At 36.8% G+C, this 18,316-nt stretch overlaps 1 protein-coding gene across 4 annotated transcripts in view; it reads left to right on the top strand.

Moving 5' to 3' along the window:
* The window catches only part of SMC6 (structural maintenance of chromosomes 6), a 42,851-nt gene that overhangs the window by 1,051 nt on the left and 23,484 nt on the right, over window positions 1-18,316 (top strand). For all 4 annotated transcript variants that reach the window (XR_005559863.1, XM_039369317.1, XM_039369315.1 and 1 more), the window contains 13 exons: window positions 1,358-1,500; window positions 3,433-3,550; window positions 7,534-7,639; window positions 9,755-9,891; window positions 11,506-11,567; window positions 11,913-11,993; window positions 12,257-12,358; window positions 12,931-13,050; window positions 13,161-13,259; window positions 14,268-14,414; window positions 14,689-14,777; window positions 15,361-15,525; window positions 17,815-17,993. Coding sequence is in view for 3 of the 4 variants with exons in the window: in XM_039369315.1 (XP_039225249.1) it covers window positions 1,358-1,500; window positions 3,433-3,550; window positions 7,534-7,639; window positions 9,755-9,891; window positions 11,506-11,567; window positions 11,913-11,993; window positions 12,257-12,358; window positions 12,931-13,050; window positions 13,161-13,259; window positions 14,268-14,414; window positions 14,689-14,777; window positions 15,361-15,525; window positions 17,815-17,993 (1,548 nt within the window). In the remaining variant the exon portion in view is untranslated. The remainder of the gene's footprint in view (window positions 1-1,357; window positions 1,501-3,432; window positions 3,551-7,533; window positions 7,640-9,754; window positions 9,892-11,505; window positions 11,568-11,912; window positions 11,994-12,256; window positions 12,359-12,930; window positions 13,051-13,160; window positions 13,260-14,267; window positions 14,415-14,688; window positions 14,778-15,360; window positions 15,526-17,814; window positions 17,994-18,316) is intronic.

Here is an 18,316-nt window from a genome sequence, read left to right as displayed (position 1 = left end):
CAGATTTCCAATAGTTCCATTTGTTGTAATGGGGGTGGTATATTTAGGCTATGCCATAATATAATATAAGCTTCATTTAATTCCATTTATATGGCTGTTAGCAGATGGCCGTGCCCAACTGAAAATAACAAGTGTTGGAAGCTAATCAGGGTTGGGGTTAGTTAATACTTGGATGAGACACTATTAAGGAGTAGTAGGAGAACTAGTGCTGTAAAACTAGACAGGAAAGTTGAGGAAATATGCAGCTTGTTTCTATTTGTTGTCCAGAAAACTATATGGACGTGTTCGTGAAATCACAGGGGTTGAATTCAACTTGAAAGTTGAATTATGAGTTTTTCTGTCAATTTTTAGTTATTAGAAGTAATCATCCTGTCCATTTTAAAGGTGATATTCAATAAAAGCATCAATCTATATCTTTATAAATCAAACTAAAACGTAATAGAATAATTAAAAAGGAAGCCAAAGTCCTCTAAAAAAAATTAGCCCATCCAAAACGCCCCAAGAGACTGAGAAATAAAGCTGTATTAATGCAGTTTAATTAAGAAAATTAAACAAATTGCGAATGGAATTATGACTGATGCGAGACATTTTCATATTATAAAAATATAATAAGTTTTCAAATATTGAAAATGAAGCTGACTATAAAAGTTGCAGACAGTTCGGAGGGACTGGGTACCAAACCTAGCTTTCTGAAGTCTTGGAGAGCTGCAGACTATCTAGTAATATCACAAGAAGTGGTATGGCTGACATTTGTTGGCCGTTTTCAAAAAATTAAACTATTTTATTTTAGAGGATTTTAACAGAAATAGGAGTAAGGCATTTTTTTTAAATCAAAATAGTGAATCCCTTCCCTTACTAAAAATGTTTTGGTGTGTATTTAAGTGCATTTTAAAAGTGAAAATCTGAGTGAGACCTCCTCCAAAATCTGAAGAAAATTATTTAAATTATGCTGCTGAGACAGAATTATTTACTGCCAAATTTCAGGCGTGACTCTCTCTTGGGGGAATATAAGTTGACCACTTGGGGGCCGCTACCACAAAATATGCATACCGATTCATAGTTCTTTAATTGTTTTAAAGACTTTTTCTTTACATTTATGACTTTTCTGTTTAACAAAATGTAATTAAAGTGTATTTCTCTTCATTCTTTCAGAATAATTCCTGATCTTTCCCTCACTGGGAATTATACAGCCAGAATTAAACACTACAGGGAGCCTTTAATTTTAATTCAGCATTTATATAGCAGTTCTTAAACTTATTCCACTCAGATCAATTGTATTACCTTTAGCTGCATTCTGCCGGGTTTTTTTACAGTTATGCATGGAGTGAAATAACTTTTATTCAATTTTTGCTTTTAGTGATGGCAAAAAGAAAAGAAGACCGTTTTTCAACACCAGTATCCAACAAAAGAGCTAGGCAAGAATTCATAGATAGCTCTGATGAAGACCTTAGTGACGAATGCTCACAGCTACAGAGTGAAAGTAGCTCCGATTTGCAACCGGTAAGCTATAAGTGCAATAATATAATTTTGAAACTTCTTGAAAGGAAAAATGAAACAACAATCTTAAGCGTTAAAAAAAACCTTAATTGGTGAAGTGATTAGACATCAAATTAATCATCCATTTCAATTTTTTATACATTTTGATTCAGCAGCGAGCAACTTGTGATTCTCCAGTTACTAAATTAAAATTCTAAATATGCTTCACTATTAGCCATGCGAGTACAGGCATTGGGGCAATATATGCATTATGACAGTGTCAAAGAGCAGGTTCTGTAACTTAGGTACTTGCGTACAGAGTTGGAGAAACGTCCTGACAGTTAGAACAATTAACCAGTGGAACAACCTGCCTCCAGAAGCAGTGAATGCTCCAACACTGGAGGTTTTTAAGAAGAGACTGGACAGCCATTTGTCCGAAATGGTATAAGGTTTCCTGCCTGAGCAGGGGGTTGGACTAGATGACATCCAAGGTCCCTTCCAACGTTACCATTATGATGATGATGATGTCTGTGCATACTGTGCAAAATCATCACTCATGTTTTAATTAGTTATCAGCTGAACTGAGAAAAATGACAATCAGTGGCATTAAATGCCAGGATTCAACTGCTGGTATTTAATAGCAATAGCACTTAGACTTATATACCGCTTCACAGTGCTTTATAGCCCTCTCTAAGCGGTTTACAGAGTCAGTGTATTGCCCCCAACAATCTGGGTCATGCCATTGTTTTTTTGGCTTTGGTTTTAGCCTTGACTGTCTGCATTAAATTTTAACAGAAATCTAGACTAAACTGAATTTTGGAAATTGTGTATAATTGGTGTTTGAATGCCATGCTGAGAGTTACACTCTGAACATGGGGCCAGCAGGGCAAAATAAAAAACTACATTTTGTTAATGTAAATTTCCTTATGATTATTCTATAGATTTCATTTCCTCATTTTTTTTTCACATTAAAACTCTATTAAAAACATCATTTTTCTCTTCCTAGCATTTTCTCGCAAGTTCAAGGTCTGCATTTTTCAGATCAACTGACTGTTGATATATTGGTTATCTGCCTGTTGCCAAAACCTGACATCTGCTGAGGGAAAGTGACTGGGCTAAAGTCACCGAGCCAGCTTTTATGACTGGGGCATCACTGGAATTCATAGTCTCTTGGTTTCTAGCCTTAACCACTAGATCTAATTAGCTCACATTAAAATTGCATCGACATTTTTAGAAGATACCTTTAGAGCTGTATTCAAGGCTTTAAGAGTATACTAGTGATTATGGAGCCTTAAAAAGCAATCTGAGAAAAAGCAATATAGAATGATATGTTTTTAGACTTGACATACAGTATTCTCAAAAATTTAAAAATGTTGAGGATTACAGTGCCAGATAAAAGGAAAATTAGAAAGCTCTAATATTTCTGTTTGAGAGTTACATATGAAAGGTCAACTGTTGTAACCATGTATATGTTGAAAAACACAATCAGACAGAATTGTTTCCAAGGTTCCTGCCACAATAGGGATTTTTAAACTCTGTATTGGGCATTCCTGGTGGAATACAGTTCCCCCCCCCCCAAAAAAAATATAAGGCTTGTGGAGGGAAAGTGTGATTGCTGACAAAACACTTTAGCCTTTGCTTCACAGTTTCCTGTATAAGCATATAGTAAGCAGTTGCTATGCTACAAATTTTAATAATTTCTCTAATGCACAAATTAAAAATAAGTGATATATTTATTTTTGCCCAATTCTAATACCAAAGAAGTCATTAGGTTTTTTTAGAGGAGGTCACATACATTCAGTTATTTTAGAAATCTTAGTACCACAGGGTTTCAGAATCACTCAAACATTGTGCTGTCAGCATTGTGAGGTTTCGGGGCTTTCTCAGCTTGTGTAGAAGAAATTTGTGATCAGGATTTTTTTTAGCAATTAAAATGTCTTTCTGATGTACTCCTAGGTCTCAGGGGAAGTTGGAATAATTGAAAGTATCCAGTTGAAGAATTTCATGTGCCACTCTATGTTGGGGCCATTCAAGTTTGGATCCAATGTCAATTTTATAGTTGGAAACAATGGAAGTAAGTTGTAATTCTTTAATCAAAAACAATGCCATGGTGTTAACTTTTCATTTGTAGGTATGCAGAAAATTTGTAGTAAACATTTTTTTTTGTTTTAATTTGGATCTAAGCAGTTCCAATAAGCACACTGCATTTGAAAATTCCAAATTGGCTGTGCTTTAAGAGAACAAATCTTGAAACAGTTTGCTTTGCTCCATTGGACTAAAGCTTACAGTATTTTGAGTGTTTGAACCATATGAAAAAAAAATGGAAGCATAAAGCAAGTTTTTGATCCCTGATTTTCTATCTAAGGAATGAGTGTCCAATATTTTGGCGTGTCTGGGCCACATTAAGTAAAGAGGAATTGTCTTGGGCCGCATATAAAATATATGTTTTATTTTGTGTATATAAATAACAAACTCCCTTTATATCTTAATATTTTTATTATATCTGGCGAGGTCGCATTAATAGCTGTCTAGAGCCACATGTAGTCGTTGGGCTGCAGGTTGGACACACATGATTTAAGGGCAACAAGAATAGTTGAAAAGACAGTGCATATGACTGCTATCAATCTGCCAACTACTGGAAAGATTGATGAAGGGGGGAATATTTTAAAAAGCGGAGAGAAATCCATATAGGGAGCAATTGAAACTGGTAGCTATAACTGACAAAAGAACAAATAACTGTCCTTACCTTGAAATGCTAGAGCCAATGGATAGGACCAATAGCTAAACTTTTCATCAGCTTTCTTCAGTCAGTAGGTCATTTCATGCAAGATTCTACAAAAGTTATATATTTAACTTCGTTGTTATGTGTTTCTTTAACACTTTATATATAGATACATAACTGGGAAAAAGTTTGTATTACTGAATTGCATCAGTAGCATGAATGTTCATTACAACAGGAGAAAGAGAGTGAATGAGAGAGAAGGAGAAAGAGAGAGAGAAAGAGAAGAGTTGCTTGTTTGTATACAGCCAGCAGCCAAATTGTCCCAGATTATCTTTTCAACTTTTTAAACTCAATATCAACAAGTCACAACCAAGCCATAAGTGCATGCATAGATTGCAAAGACATAGGAAACTCACCAAAGAGTCTTTATCATTTTCAAACAAATTGAAAACCCCGTATCAACAAGTTGAAGAACCAGAGCTCAACCAAATCATCTTGAAAATATTATTTTGTAGGGATTTTTTTTTTAGCCTATAGGTTGGTATTCTGTGCATGCTTTTGTATCTTACTAATGTGAAGCTTGTAACATGTCATTGAAAATAATAAAAAAAACCTTCAGTTTCATCCTGAAGTTCCAATCATCTTAACACAAGAGCCTGGAAAGAGTGCATACATAGCTAGACAATCCAACTCTGTACTACCACTCTGAATTTATAACCTCACAATTAACTAATACTTGTGAATGAAGTCCCAAAATACACATCTTTGAATGTGTATGCCTGATCAAATTTTGCCATTGGTTACCAAGATCAGGAGCAGATCTGTTGCCTTGTTTTCCTTTGGTTCCTTCATATAAAACAGAAAACAATGTTAAGCAGAGCCTTGACTGCAGATGTGAGAGTAGAGATTTAGTGGATGGCCCAGACCCTTTTTCCTGAATGCGACCTCCATGTTCTTTAAGCAGCCAAGAAGTGGAGCGATTGCCATTATAGACATGCTTCTTTCACTCATGAATCATACAGACTTGCAAGTACAAATATTTACCCATCACTCAAGTTTTCAACTAGTATACAAGTCGAGAATCTGAAATCTATATTTTATTCCAAAGGGGCTTTTTAAAAGGCAACTGAGCTTTCTTGGATTTTTCCCCTTGAAAACTTTCGCTTCTCATTCAAGAAGCTTCTTCAGTTCTGAAGAAGCTTCTTGAAGTTCAGTTCTGAGGAAGTGAAATGTTTTCAAGGAAAAAAAAATAAAGTCTAGTAGCCTTTTGACAACCATGACCTGAATGATTGAGAATCTCCATGGTTTTCTATACTTTATTCAAAGTCATTTGTAAGAAAAGAACCAAGGGCAGAACCTAGTTCAGCATAACCATCTCTATGATCAAAAAAGAACAGTTCAAAGGCAGGAAATGGTAATAAATCTAAACTCTAATGGTCATGGCATTCCAAGGTCAGTTGACTTGTGATGTCATGTATCTACAATTGCAGGTTGTTTGAATAGTGGGTAGTCAGAGCTCCACTGGATAGGGACATTGGGCAAGATAAGCTGTTCAAATTGGTGGGAGGCTACCTGGTTGAGGTCTAATATTAGCCTTCCCTTAAGACCTCAAAGGAAATATAGCCAGAAGCCTTGTGGCAGTTGTCCATAAGGATACCTCTGGCAACCCACTCAACTGAATTGAATGAAGTACTAATACCATTTTATAAAGATTTGGTAGCACCACACTTAGAATACTGCATCCAGTTTTGGTCACCATATTATAAAAAGATGTTAAGACTCTGGAAAGAGTGCAGAAAAGAGCAGCAAAGATGATTAGAGGGCTGGAGGATAAAACATATAAGGAATGGTTGCAGGAATTGTGTTTGTCTAGTCTAACGAAAAGAAGGACTAAGGGTGACATGATAGCAGTGTTGCAATATTTGAGGGGCTGCCAGAAAGAAAAAGGGACCAGTCTCTTTTCCAGAGCACCAGAAAGCAAGACAAGAAACAATGGATAGAAACTAATGAAGAAAAGAACTAAGGGGGAAAAAATCCTGACAGAACAATTGACCAGTGAAATGGCTTGCCTTCAAAGATTGTGGGTACTCCATCACTGGAGATTTTTAAGAAGAGACTGGACAGCCACTTGTCTGGAATGGTATAAGATCTCCTGCTTGAGCAGGAGGTTGGACTAGCAGACCTCCAAGGTCCCTTCCAACTCTATTCTGATTTTGGTGCTGCTCTTTCCAGACCAAAACTATCCTGCCCAACCAGGTGTAGTTTATGGGCAATACGGCTGATGCTGATAGTTGTACCTGATGTGCCTTTGCAACATTAGTGTCATTGTTCGTGACAACTATGAAATCATGATTAGGTTTTTAACAGCCAGAGCTGTTCAACATGTCACAACACTCTTCTGCCCAATCAGTCGTGGTCATCACCTTCAGATAAAGCAAAACTCAACTATGCCTTGTTCATGCATCGTGGAGGTGTTGGTAGCTACATTAGCAGGTGTCCTTTTAATCTTATACTCCCCCATTGTTCATAGTGAAGGAAAGGTAAGATATGCACATTCTATCTTGGACTGGATCGGGTGTCTGAAGTGAAGTGAAGTGAAATGGATGTTTGTATTAGAGGTTGCTTGTAGCAGTCATAGCACTTTTCCTTCAGTACCTTTGTGGTTGAAGGTAAGTCATGAGAAGATCAGCTAACTGAAGCAAGTACGTGGAGGAGGTACCATAGTAGAATCTTGTACCCTCCACCATATTGAAGTTTGTATCTTACTGTCTTTGCATCATCCTACCACTTACCCCAATGATTATTTCAGCTACTGAGCAACCAGTTTGATTTTCCTGAGAGCACTAGAGCTGCTGTTGGCATGGATTGCCTAAAGGATATTTGGATGATGCGCAAGCTTAATTATTTCTGAGACTGAAAGATATTTAATTTTCCCTGCTAGCACTCCTACTTCTGCCCTTGGCTTCAGGGATTGTCCTGAGTTACTAAGAAAATGGAACAATGGATAATACCCACTATTGTTTTAGATTGTGCTGGAGGAAGAGTCCTTACCATAGCAGTGTGTTTTCAGCCTTAGTCATTTTGTTACTAAATCAAGTATTTTAGCTGTAGTCATTCTCTCCCTTCATTAGCCTACATTTTTTCTAAAGTCTCTCCTCCTCCTCCTGTTTTTCTTAATGGCTTGTTTGAGAAGCTTCTTTTTTAGTAAGGGGAATGAGCTGGATGAAAGATTGAGGGTGAGGGCTAACGACAAGTTTCTGTTTAAAAGAAAAAAAAGGTCTCTGTGTAGCAGTTGTGTCACTGTTGGATTAAGTTATATTTATTGCTTTCTTCAGGTGGGAAAAGCGCTGTGCTAACTGCCCTGATTGTAGGCCTTGGAGGAAAAGCCACAGTGACAAACCGAGGATCGTCCTTGAAAGTATTTGTGAAAGATGGACAGAGGTTAGTGAATTTCAGCAAGAGCAGTACTAAGTGTGGGGAAGGATCTCTGGTCTTTTAGCTAAAAACAGTCATTTTTTAGGCTGATTTGCAGTGCCAGGTATGGGGAAGGAACATCTAGAGCAGGGGTGTCAAACTCCCGGCCCATGGGCCAGACGCATCATCCGGAAGCCACGCCCACCCCAGTGCTGGCAATGGCGTCGCGAGTTTGACATGTCTGATCTAGAGTCTCTTAAGTGAGCTGCACAGTATAAATATGTAATGATCACATAAATAAAATTTAATTATTTATTTTGAGGCCATAGAAAGATTTTGGTAAAGGAAAGACCTTACTGTCTCCGCTATTGCGAGCACTAGCCAACTGAGGGTATGAGAAGCTTAAGTTCCAGGCTTGGAAAAAATGGAGATTACCTTTAGTGCTACTATTGAAGGGAGGACATGTACTTTCCTCCTGATTAATTGTTGCTTGATTCTGGATCTCATTAGAACACTATTCTATTTAGGGCATAGAATAAGCTTAAAATAGGAAAGAAAATTCCTATTTAATGTTGGGAAAGATGCCTTAAATGTGATCAGTTGGAAAATGGAACCAGTTACCTAGGATGGTGGAAGGTTCCTCTGATGAATGTTTTCAACCAAAGACTGGATAGCTACTTGCTGGGAATGATTTAATTTGAATTTGTAATTCTAGAGCAGGAATTTGCTCTAGATGACGCTGTATTCTAAAGTTGTATTCCTCAGAAACTCAATATTATTTTGTAATTAATAGCTATATCCCCTGTTCTTAATTGTGGGATCCTAAATTCCCTGGGACAAAATTAATCTCCACTGCAGGCAGTTAGTTTCTCCATGTGGAGAAATGCATGAGAGGAGGAGGCATTAGCACACTTCTCCTTGCTTCTTTAGTTTGTTTTTAGATTCTGCAAGCATTTCAGCGATCTGAAAAAAAGTTTAGATTGCTTCCTTCAATTCAGGATTCAATGATGTGAGAGAATGGATAGGGGAAGCTATTCTCCACAGCTTTTTTCCGGTTAATCTACTCCGGCTTCTGTTACTGGCTGGCAAAATTTTCAGCTGAGATATGCTCTGGATTCAGTCCACCAGAGCTATTATAGCATTGGCTGTGTCCTTTAGGGTATTGCAATGTGTATTGTGTTGCTATAAATACTCAGTCTTTTGTATTTCGTATGCCAGTATTGTCTTTTGAAATTGCCATGCTCAGCTCTTTTGATATTTAACACCTGCTTACTCTTCTGCAGGTAAGTAAACTGGCTATTCTATCCATATGTAGGTACAAACTGTTAAGAAAAGCATCTTATTTTACTTTTAACTTCAGTATTCGAGTGGTGAGTTCTGCAGTCATATGAGCCATTCTTCACCTGCCTTGCAGTTAGTTGCCTTTGTGCTTCTTTCTCTGTTTTGCTTTCATTTATATGACTGATATTCAGGTGGATGCTTGAGCTGAGTTAAAAGATGGGAACCAGGCTCAAACATGCAATTGATGAGCAGGGATCTGTTGGTTGCCTCTTAAAGCTGTAGATCAGGGTTTCCTTACCTATGAGCCGCGGCCCAGGATTGCGCTGCGGGTTCTTGGCCAGTGCGCCGCAGAAATGGCTGGCCAGTGCATGCACACTTGGGTGCACATTTCTTCCCACTCGTGCTAGCGCCTGTGGCCCTGTTTGCGCATGTGTGCAGGCGGAAACGGGGACACTAGCATGGGATGAGTGTCCATGGCCCATTTGCGCATGCATGAATGGGCCACTAGCGCGGGTGCGTTGCCCGGCCTGTTAGCACATGCGTGAACAGGCCGCTAGCCGCCATGGGGAGTTTGCGGCCATTCATGCATGCACACGGCACCAGCGCATGCCACATGTGAGTGGGGCCGCTAGTGATGCACCAGTGTGTGTGGCCTTTGTGTGTGGGCGCATATGCACCAATTTTGAAGCTGCTCTCCTTCCCTCCGGTCTGTGAGCCCAGAAAGGTTGGAGACCTCTGCTCTAGATATATAACCTTTCTAAATTAAGATCAGTGCAGCTGTTGAAAACAATGTTGTGATCACTTAAAGTACTGTGATTATAAACAAGAAGCCTCTCAGTGACAAATCATTTTGTGCTTCAGTTCTGCAGATGTTTCAATAACTCTGCGAAATCGAGGTGAAGATGCATTTAAACCAGAGCAATATGGTGACTGTATTACTATAAATCAGCACATAACCTCGGAAGGACATCGTAGTTATAAGCTAAAAAGCAGTACAGGTTTGTTTATATTTCACTTTCAATTTTGAAAATGTATGTACCTTTAGGAAAAAATAGTTAAGTTGTACAGATAGATGTTAGTTAACAATCACTTGTTCAGCGACCCTGGGCATTGCATTACTCCCTCGGTCACGTGATCTTGATCCAAGCACTTGGCAACTGGCTCACGCTACTGTTACAGCATTTCATAGTCATGTGATAGCCATTTGCCACTTTCTCCCGCAGATTTCCCACAAGCATTGTCAGTGGAGAAGCCAGCAGGGAAGGTTGCAAGTCACTACCACATTTTTTCTCCCCAAGAGCCCTGCTACAGAGTATGGGATAATACCAAAGCGCCCATCCCCAGCCCGCTCACACTCGTGTTCACCAATCCTCTGGTTGCTTGGGAACTGCTTGGAGTTGCAACTTCTAGCCAACTTCCCCATTGACTTTACTTGTTGGAAGCTGGCATGGAAGTTGCAAGTCACAATCGTGAGAGGTCCTTGCTTAATGACCCACAAATTTCACTTAAAAACAGCAGTGAGGACCCCTGGAATCATTGTTGCTAAGTGATGTAGTCATGTGAGATCAAGCTTTATAATCTCTTAGCGATGGAAGTTTCTGTCCCAGTTACTGTCATTTAAGAGAACTACTTGTACTAAACTTTAAAAAGCTGAGCTTGTGTGTTGTTCTTTACCTTTTTTCAGTAATGTTTCCTGTATGTTTTAAGTTCAATATATGAAGTACCCCTTCCATTCATTTTAATTAATTACATGTATGGTACAAATTATAAGAGTCTCATGTCCCAGTAGCTTCTGCTGCCTGTCTTTAGTCTGCCTTGGGAGCTAGCTGGGAAGTAGGCTTTGGCCTACAAGCTTCAATAGCTCCCCACTTCTCAGGGTGGCTGAGTGACTGGGATGGGAGCGGGGATCACAAGGGTCAAGAAGCAGAGCACAGGGTGCCTTGAGTTGGGGGAAACCCGAGGCAGGTGGGCCTAGGTCTGGGCTAGACCTTCCAGGGCTTCCTATATCCCTGAGACACCCTGTGCTCTGGTTAACCCATATGTTCATCTAATGGTCGCATCAGGGAGAGCAGGGAGTGAGGGTCGTTAAGCGAGGCTGTCTCCCTTAACATCCATCATTTGCGATCTTCATGGGCAGACTCCATTATGGTCGTAAGTTTAGGACTACCTGTAGATACAATTTTACTTACTGATGATCAAAATGCTAACAAATGTTTTCACATTCGTGTTCTGTTCTAACTCCTTGTGTGTTTCTGCAATTTAAACATGATAAATGTTTACAGAATTACTGGGATGATGGATTATGTGAATGTTACACTGGTATCCATCATAAAGTAGCAGGTAAAAATCTCATAGAATTACAGGATTAATTAAAGAGACTCTTTTCCCCATCAACTTCCAATAAATGCTGCCATTAGCAATACAGACACATTGACAAAACCATATCCGAGCTTCATGACACATTTGGTCCTATTTGCCTTTTGTTTAAATTACATAGTGAAGCTCAGACAATATTTTTCTTAAGTGGGTACATTCTTAGAAAGTCTGTTCTATTAAAAGGCTCTACAATAATATTTATAATGATACTTATAGTTATTCTGTCTTATACTTAGGAGTCTTAATTTCTTCCAAGAAAGAAGAACTTACTGCAATTCTGGATCATTTTAATATCCAGGTAACTGCAATTCCATTCTGTACTGAGCAGCACTGTATATACATTTTTACCGTCCCATTGGTAATCTGAATTGTATAGCATGTGGAATTTATAATTGAATTAAATAAATAAAAATCCTGTGAATGATCAGTTCATAAATCTAGAAAAACTTTAAATACTTAATATAAATATAATAAAGGGATTTATAGTAATATGTTTTCATTAGAAGTTTAAAAATAACCTGGATCATTGTAATTATGGCAAGGTGGTGTAGGTATAGATATAGAAAATAATAGTTGAATGTTAGGTAGCTGACTATTTATGTTTTTTTACAAAATAAAATAAAATATGTTTATTTTGTTGCAGGTAGATAATCCTGTCTCTGTACTCACCCAGGAAATGAGCAAACAGTTCTTACAGTCTAAAAATGAAGGTGACAAATACAAGGTAATAAAGCCATCATGTGGTATGACTTACAATATATACAGTGTGAACCAGGTTTGTACAGAAAAAAATATGAATGTTTGAAGAATGGAAAACCAGTGTCTGCCATCCATTCTTAATTTTGAGTAGCATGAAGAGCATTAGAGGAATATATGGATAGTTGCATGTGTTGGTCTGGGGAGTGGTAAAGGCAGCTTTGTTGAACTGTGAAAAAATTGCATTCATAATTCTTGCTCTATTAAAACATGATTTTTATGTTTCTTGAGTTTTTTATGAAAGCAACTCAACTGGAGCAGATGAAAGAAGATTATTCATATATCATGGAAACTAAACAAAGAACATATGATCAAGTTGAACAAGGAGGAGAGGTATTAGAAAACTACTTCTAATATTATAGTTTGCAGCAATGATATACTAGTAAAGGTTAAATAAATGCATTTTTACTTTTTGAAATGTTAGTAAAACTCAACTAGTTAGTAATGTATTCTTTAATAACTGACTGGTTCAATGTACCCATCATAGTTCAGTTAGCTGTTGAACTGGCTTCTGCATGGTTGCCCTTTTCTTTCAGTTTTACTTTTTGACAATTTTTTTTCTGGTTAGTTAAGCTCCAGTTTCTCATTATGTTAAAATAGAATTTTTTAAAGGGATTTTTAGAAACTATAACTTCAAACAAGTTTGACTATAGCCAAACAATTAGCGGAGTACAGACACATGGAGGAAGTCCACAGTACATAATCAATCTCATAGTATGTATGATCACTACGAAAGGATCCTTAAAAGTCTTAACTGGGCACATTGTTACTATCTGAATTTTTTAATTTCTTGGAAAAGCTTATAATGCTCATGCTTTACCTTCAGTCTACTGAACTTTTCAGTCAGTGGAACACATACAGAAATTATTGTATTTCTCCTGCTATCTTTTTATATTTTCTTGCAGTTTCTTGAAGAACTTAGAAAACAATATTTGGAGAAGGAGGAACGTTACAGAAGCATTGCTGCTTTGAGTGAAATGCAGAATGAGCTACAGGAATTGCAGCGTCAAATAGCTTGGGCGATGGTAATTGCTTATCATCTGCAATATGGTTAATGATTGTATTGTATTGCATGTATTGTAATGATTGATTGTAATATTTCATAAATGATTTTGATATTGAATTTATATTTTAGGTACGAGACACTGAAAAAGAAATAAAAGCAATCAGAGTTGAGGTTACTGCCCAAGAAGCAAAAACTGATAAATTCACTAAGCGAGTGAAAGAATGGCAGGTATGTTGTAAAGCTTGCCATGAAATGGTTGGTTCATTTGAAATATTAAAATTAATTTTTAAAAGATTATTAGAAATTGCCAAAATTCATAGAATTGCCTCTATATTGTCCTAATTTGTCACCTCAGAAAAATGGAAGTTTTCAGGTTATGATCTAGAAGACTACAAAAAATTAAGAACAACTGTTATACATAGAATTACACAAATATTCTTACTATTGATTTATGTTGAAAATCTAATTAAATAAAAGCTAATTATGGATTAATACTTTTATAAATAAAATGAATTTTTTGCACATAGATGATTGAAGAAGTGAATATCTAGATCTTTCCTTAATTTGAGTTCCTTTATATAGCATCTGTAAAAAGATTCTCTCTTGTTATTTGAATAATAAAAAGCTATGGGAAACAGGTTTTGTGGTTTGTGCATTGTGGCATTTAAATATCTGATCACTTGGTTTATAAAAAAACCAAATTGAGACGAATATTTACTTCTAAATAAATATCAAAGTGTGTTCCTTCTGGAAGCAGAGCTATATTTAAACCCTGTGTAGGATACTTTTGATGTAGATACCTAAGCACAATAGACAGAAAACACTGTTTAATTGATCAGATTAAGAACAGAAGTATAGGTGCATAGAATATTTCACCAAATTTAGCAAATTATAAATTTCAGTTTGATTGATTGCCAGAAGCACCAATGGTAGACTACTACTTTCTCTGTGTAATGCGGGCTCAAAGATAAAAATACTCATATGTTAAGATAACTGCTGTTTATACTTGGTTCAGCTATAATATTCATATTCCAATATTCATGGTAAGTGAAATAGGTCTAAAATATATTGGAAAGCAAGATACAACTGAAATTGCATTTTTCAAAATATTGTCATCTTATAGCATTCCAAAGAACGTAACCATGTTAAATTATCTCATTATTTTCAGATGGATTTGAATATCAATAACATGTTTGTGTCATTGTTCTCTACACTTTTCTGACATTTGTTTTTTAGAATGAAGTTGATGCAGCAGCAGTTAAACATAGAACTATGCAAGAGAAGCTAGAGAAGATAACTGAAGAAGCTCAAACTCTGGAACCATCATGTATGGCTTTGAAAACAGAAGTGCAGGCAAAAAGAAAAGGACACAATGATGCAGAGGTTTGAATTTTCATCCACAGTCTTAAAGTGCTGAATGCTGCCTCGTCATAATGTAATCTTAGATGCTTATATTTTGTGAAATCTTATGTGTGGATTTTGTCACTATTGATGTGGAAGCAAACATGGATTAGAAAAATTAAAAACACGTATGGCCCAGAGGAATATAAGTTCAAGAAAGGATTTGTAGGACCTTTCCTCTATTTGAATTGTGGGTCAGTTTGTACTGTGATTATGTTCAAGCTATTTTTAACACAGACCTGTTTTTCTTGTCCAGGCAGCACATAATAGGTCTCAAGCTGAACTGAAGCGTTTGTTAAAAGATCACGAACAACTTTACAAAAAAATCGAAGAACTAAAAAATAGGTAATAATTCTTTTTTTTTCTAATTATGTTCTGTATTAGAAAAAGAATGAAATATTTGAAATATTTAATATAAAGAAAAATAATCAGATCTTTAATGAATATTCTGCTGGTGATGGAATTATATCTATCAGCAAAGCAGATATTTCTCCCCTTCTCCATTTTTCACTTTACCCTTCCAGATCTGCTCTATTCAAAAACAGATTTCAAGATAGGTGAGATAGGGAGAGTGATTCCTCTTTCAATAACATCTATCTATCTATCTATCTATCTATCTATCTATCTATCTATCTATCTATCTATCTATCTATCTATCTATCTATCTATCTAATTCCATGCATTTAAACTGCCCTTTAAACATATGCAACAAAAAAAGAGTCATGAGACTCATTTTAGCCATTGGTTGTGTCATACTGTATAAGCATTAAACCTGTATTTTTGTTAAATTACCTTGTTTTAAAATGTAACTGCATAACTTGAAATGTAGATAAAACATTGATATTTGTTACTGTTTTTTTTATAATTCAAAGTATTTTACCAAATTAGCACTTGAACAAAATAATCTGTGAATTGTGCAATGTTGCAGTGCTGAACAGATTTCAGAGCCTGAAAAGGTGGAAAAACAAAAAACAGTAGACCATTTGAAAGAAAAGCTAAAGACATTACAGGATCAAGATCAATCAGTTGGTCAGCAGATAACACAATTTCAACAGGCTCTACATTCATACGATGAGGATTTTACTCGACTTAGGTAAGCTTATTAGGTAATCAGTGTGGCTTGATTGTTTATTAGATTTGGTGGTTAAAATGTTGGATCAGAAAGTGGGAGACACATATTCTAGCCCGCTCTTTACATGATGGCACAGTTGTCAGAACGGAACAGAACAGAATAGAATAGAACAGAGCTGGAAGGGACCTTGGAGGTCTTCTAGTCCAGCCCGCTGCTCAAGCAGGAGAACCTATACCATGCTGGCTCAGGGATTCTGTGAGTTGAATTCCACGAGTCATAAAAGAGCCAAGGTTGCCTATCCCTGACCTATACCATTTTAGACAAGTGACTGTCTAGTCTCTTCTTAAAAACCTCCAATGATGGAGTGATCACAATTTCTGAAGACAAGCTGTTCCACTGGTTAATTGTCATTGTTAAAAAGTTTCTCCTTAATTCCAGGTTGCTTCTCTCCTTGATCAGTTTCCATTCATTGTTTCTTGTCTTACCCTCTGGTGCTTTGGAGAATAATTTGACCCCCTCTTCTTTGTGGCAGCCCCTCAAATACTGGAATACTGCTATCATGTCACCACTATTTCTTCTTTTCTTTAGACTAGCCAAACTCAAGTTCTGCAGCCATTCTTCATATGTTTTAGTCTCCAGGCCTTTGATCATCTTAGTTGCTCTTTGAATTTTTTCCAAAGTCTCAACATCTTTTTTGTGATACGGTGACCAAAACTGGTTGCAGTATTCCAGGTGTGCTCTTACTAAGGTTTTATAAAGCGGTACTAATACTTCGCGTGATCTTGATTCTATGCCTCTGTTTATACAACCCAGGATTGTATTAGCTTTTTTGACTGCTGCTACATACTGCTGGCTCATAGTCAAGTGATCATCCATTAGGACTCCAAGGTCCCTCTCAGTTACTGTTTTTGAGCCAGGTCTCGCCTAATCTGTACTTGTGCCTTTGATTTTTCCTTCCTTAATGTAAAACTTTGCTTTTAAATTAAAATTCATTTTGTTGGATAGGGCCCATTCTTCAAGTTTGTCAAGATCTTTTTGGATCCTGAGCTTGTCTTCTGGGATGTTGGCTATTACTGCCAGTTCAGTGTCATCTGCAAATTTGATGAGTTTTTCTTCTATTCCCTCTTCTAAGTCATTGATGAAGTTATTGAAGAGTACTGGGCCTAAGACGGAACCTTGTGGTACCCCACTACTTACTTCTCTCCATGTGGATGTAGTACCATTGAGTATGATTTGTCAGCTAGCTACAGATCCATCTGATGGTGTTGTTGTCTATTCCACCTTTTTTTAGCTTACTAAGCAGCAGGTTGTGGTCTACTTTGTCAAGTGTTGCAGGCTGACTCTGCCCACTGCCAGGAGTTCGATGCAGACTGGCTCAGGGTTGATACAGCCTTCCATCTTTCCCAGGTCGGTAAAATAAGGACCCAGATTGTTGGGGGCTGACATAAACTGCTCAGCAAGTGATGTAAAGCACAATGGAGTGATATATAAGTTTAAGTGCTACTGCTATTGGTAGTAGTTATGGGAAACTTAGCTCAGTCGTTGTCTTTCAGAGACCACTCTATCTCATAGAGAATACTGTTGTGGGAAAAAATAAGAAGGAACAATATGTAACCCACTTTGAACTCCTGAATAAATAATAAGATATATACAATAAATCTAGTAAAGAAAGTTAAAAATGAATCACAATGTCTTGTTTGTCTTCTCCATTCACCTGCATGCTTCCCCTATGGATAAAAGCACCTGCAAGTAGTAGTCAATATTGGCATGAGAGGAAATGTGCATAGAAATCTTTGTCTAGGTTAATTCTGGGAAGTGGCATAAATCATTTTCATTCTGTACTATTTTTCTGTGAGAAGGAAAGTCACCCGTCTTTTTGAAGAAGTAAGTCACGTCTTTTACAAAGTCAAAACACTTTCCCTTTTGTGTAAGCATGAAAGCAGAGCAGATGCATTTGTAGAACTTTGAATTATTTTTTTGTACACAGTGACAACTTCTAACCTCCAACTGCGGATCACTACTGAATGATTTAGTTGTTGTTTGTATCCCACCTTATTTTTTTTTATAAATTTGAATAGAAAAAGAAAGTACGTTTGTGGCTAAAACAATAAACATCATTCTACTTCTAAAAATAAATTCGTAGGCTGAGCATATGTTCATAAGTACCCAAATTTACTATGCACCATAAATTATATGTGTACCATAATTTTGGAATCTTGAATTAAAAGTTTAGCTAAGAAAAAAAATCAAGCTACATACGAAATGTTTTCTCAAAGAGAAATAGATGGTTGTTTTTTGTTTTTTGTTTAGAAAGGAAGAAAACGAAGTGAAAAAAAAAGTAGATTCTCAACAGCAACAGCTAAGACAATTAAAGGAGAGTAAAACCAATCGTATGAAAAGATTTGGATCATATATGCCAGACCTTTGTGAAGCAATTAATGCAGCTGATGCTCAAGCACAGTTTACATACAAACCAGTAGGACCGTTAGGTAATCTGTTAAGAGTTCTTCTCCATGTAATCAAATAATGAAAACTTTGACTCATAGATTAAAGTATTGAGTTGCAACTTTGATGTTCTCAAACTGAAGGATAAATGCAGTATTGCCATTATATGTATGTGTATAACCATGTTTCTTATCTTGTGATATAAGGCAAACCATCCCTCGACACTCTTTTTTCTTGTAAGAAATATTACAATAATACAATGTATTTTGTGTTTGGTATGTGAACTGAGGAGTTGTGTATTTACAAAGCAAGAATCTGAAGTAAATCACAGACAAGCAATCCATACATAATTTGAATTATAAAAGCT

This window comes from Crotalus tigris, unplaced genomic scaffold (assembly GCF_016545835.1).
Source record: "Crotalus tigris isolate CLP2741 ecotype Arizona unplaced genomic scaffold, ASM1654583v1 scf7180000021046.533783, whole genome shotgun sequence".
NCBI classification, from domain to species: Eukaryota; Metazoa; Chordata; class Lepidosauria; order Squamata; family Viperidae; genus Crotalus; species Crotalus tigris.
This window is presented reverse-complemented; position numbering and strand designations above follow the sequence as displayed.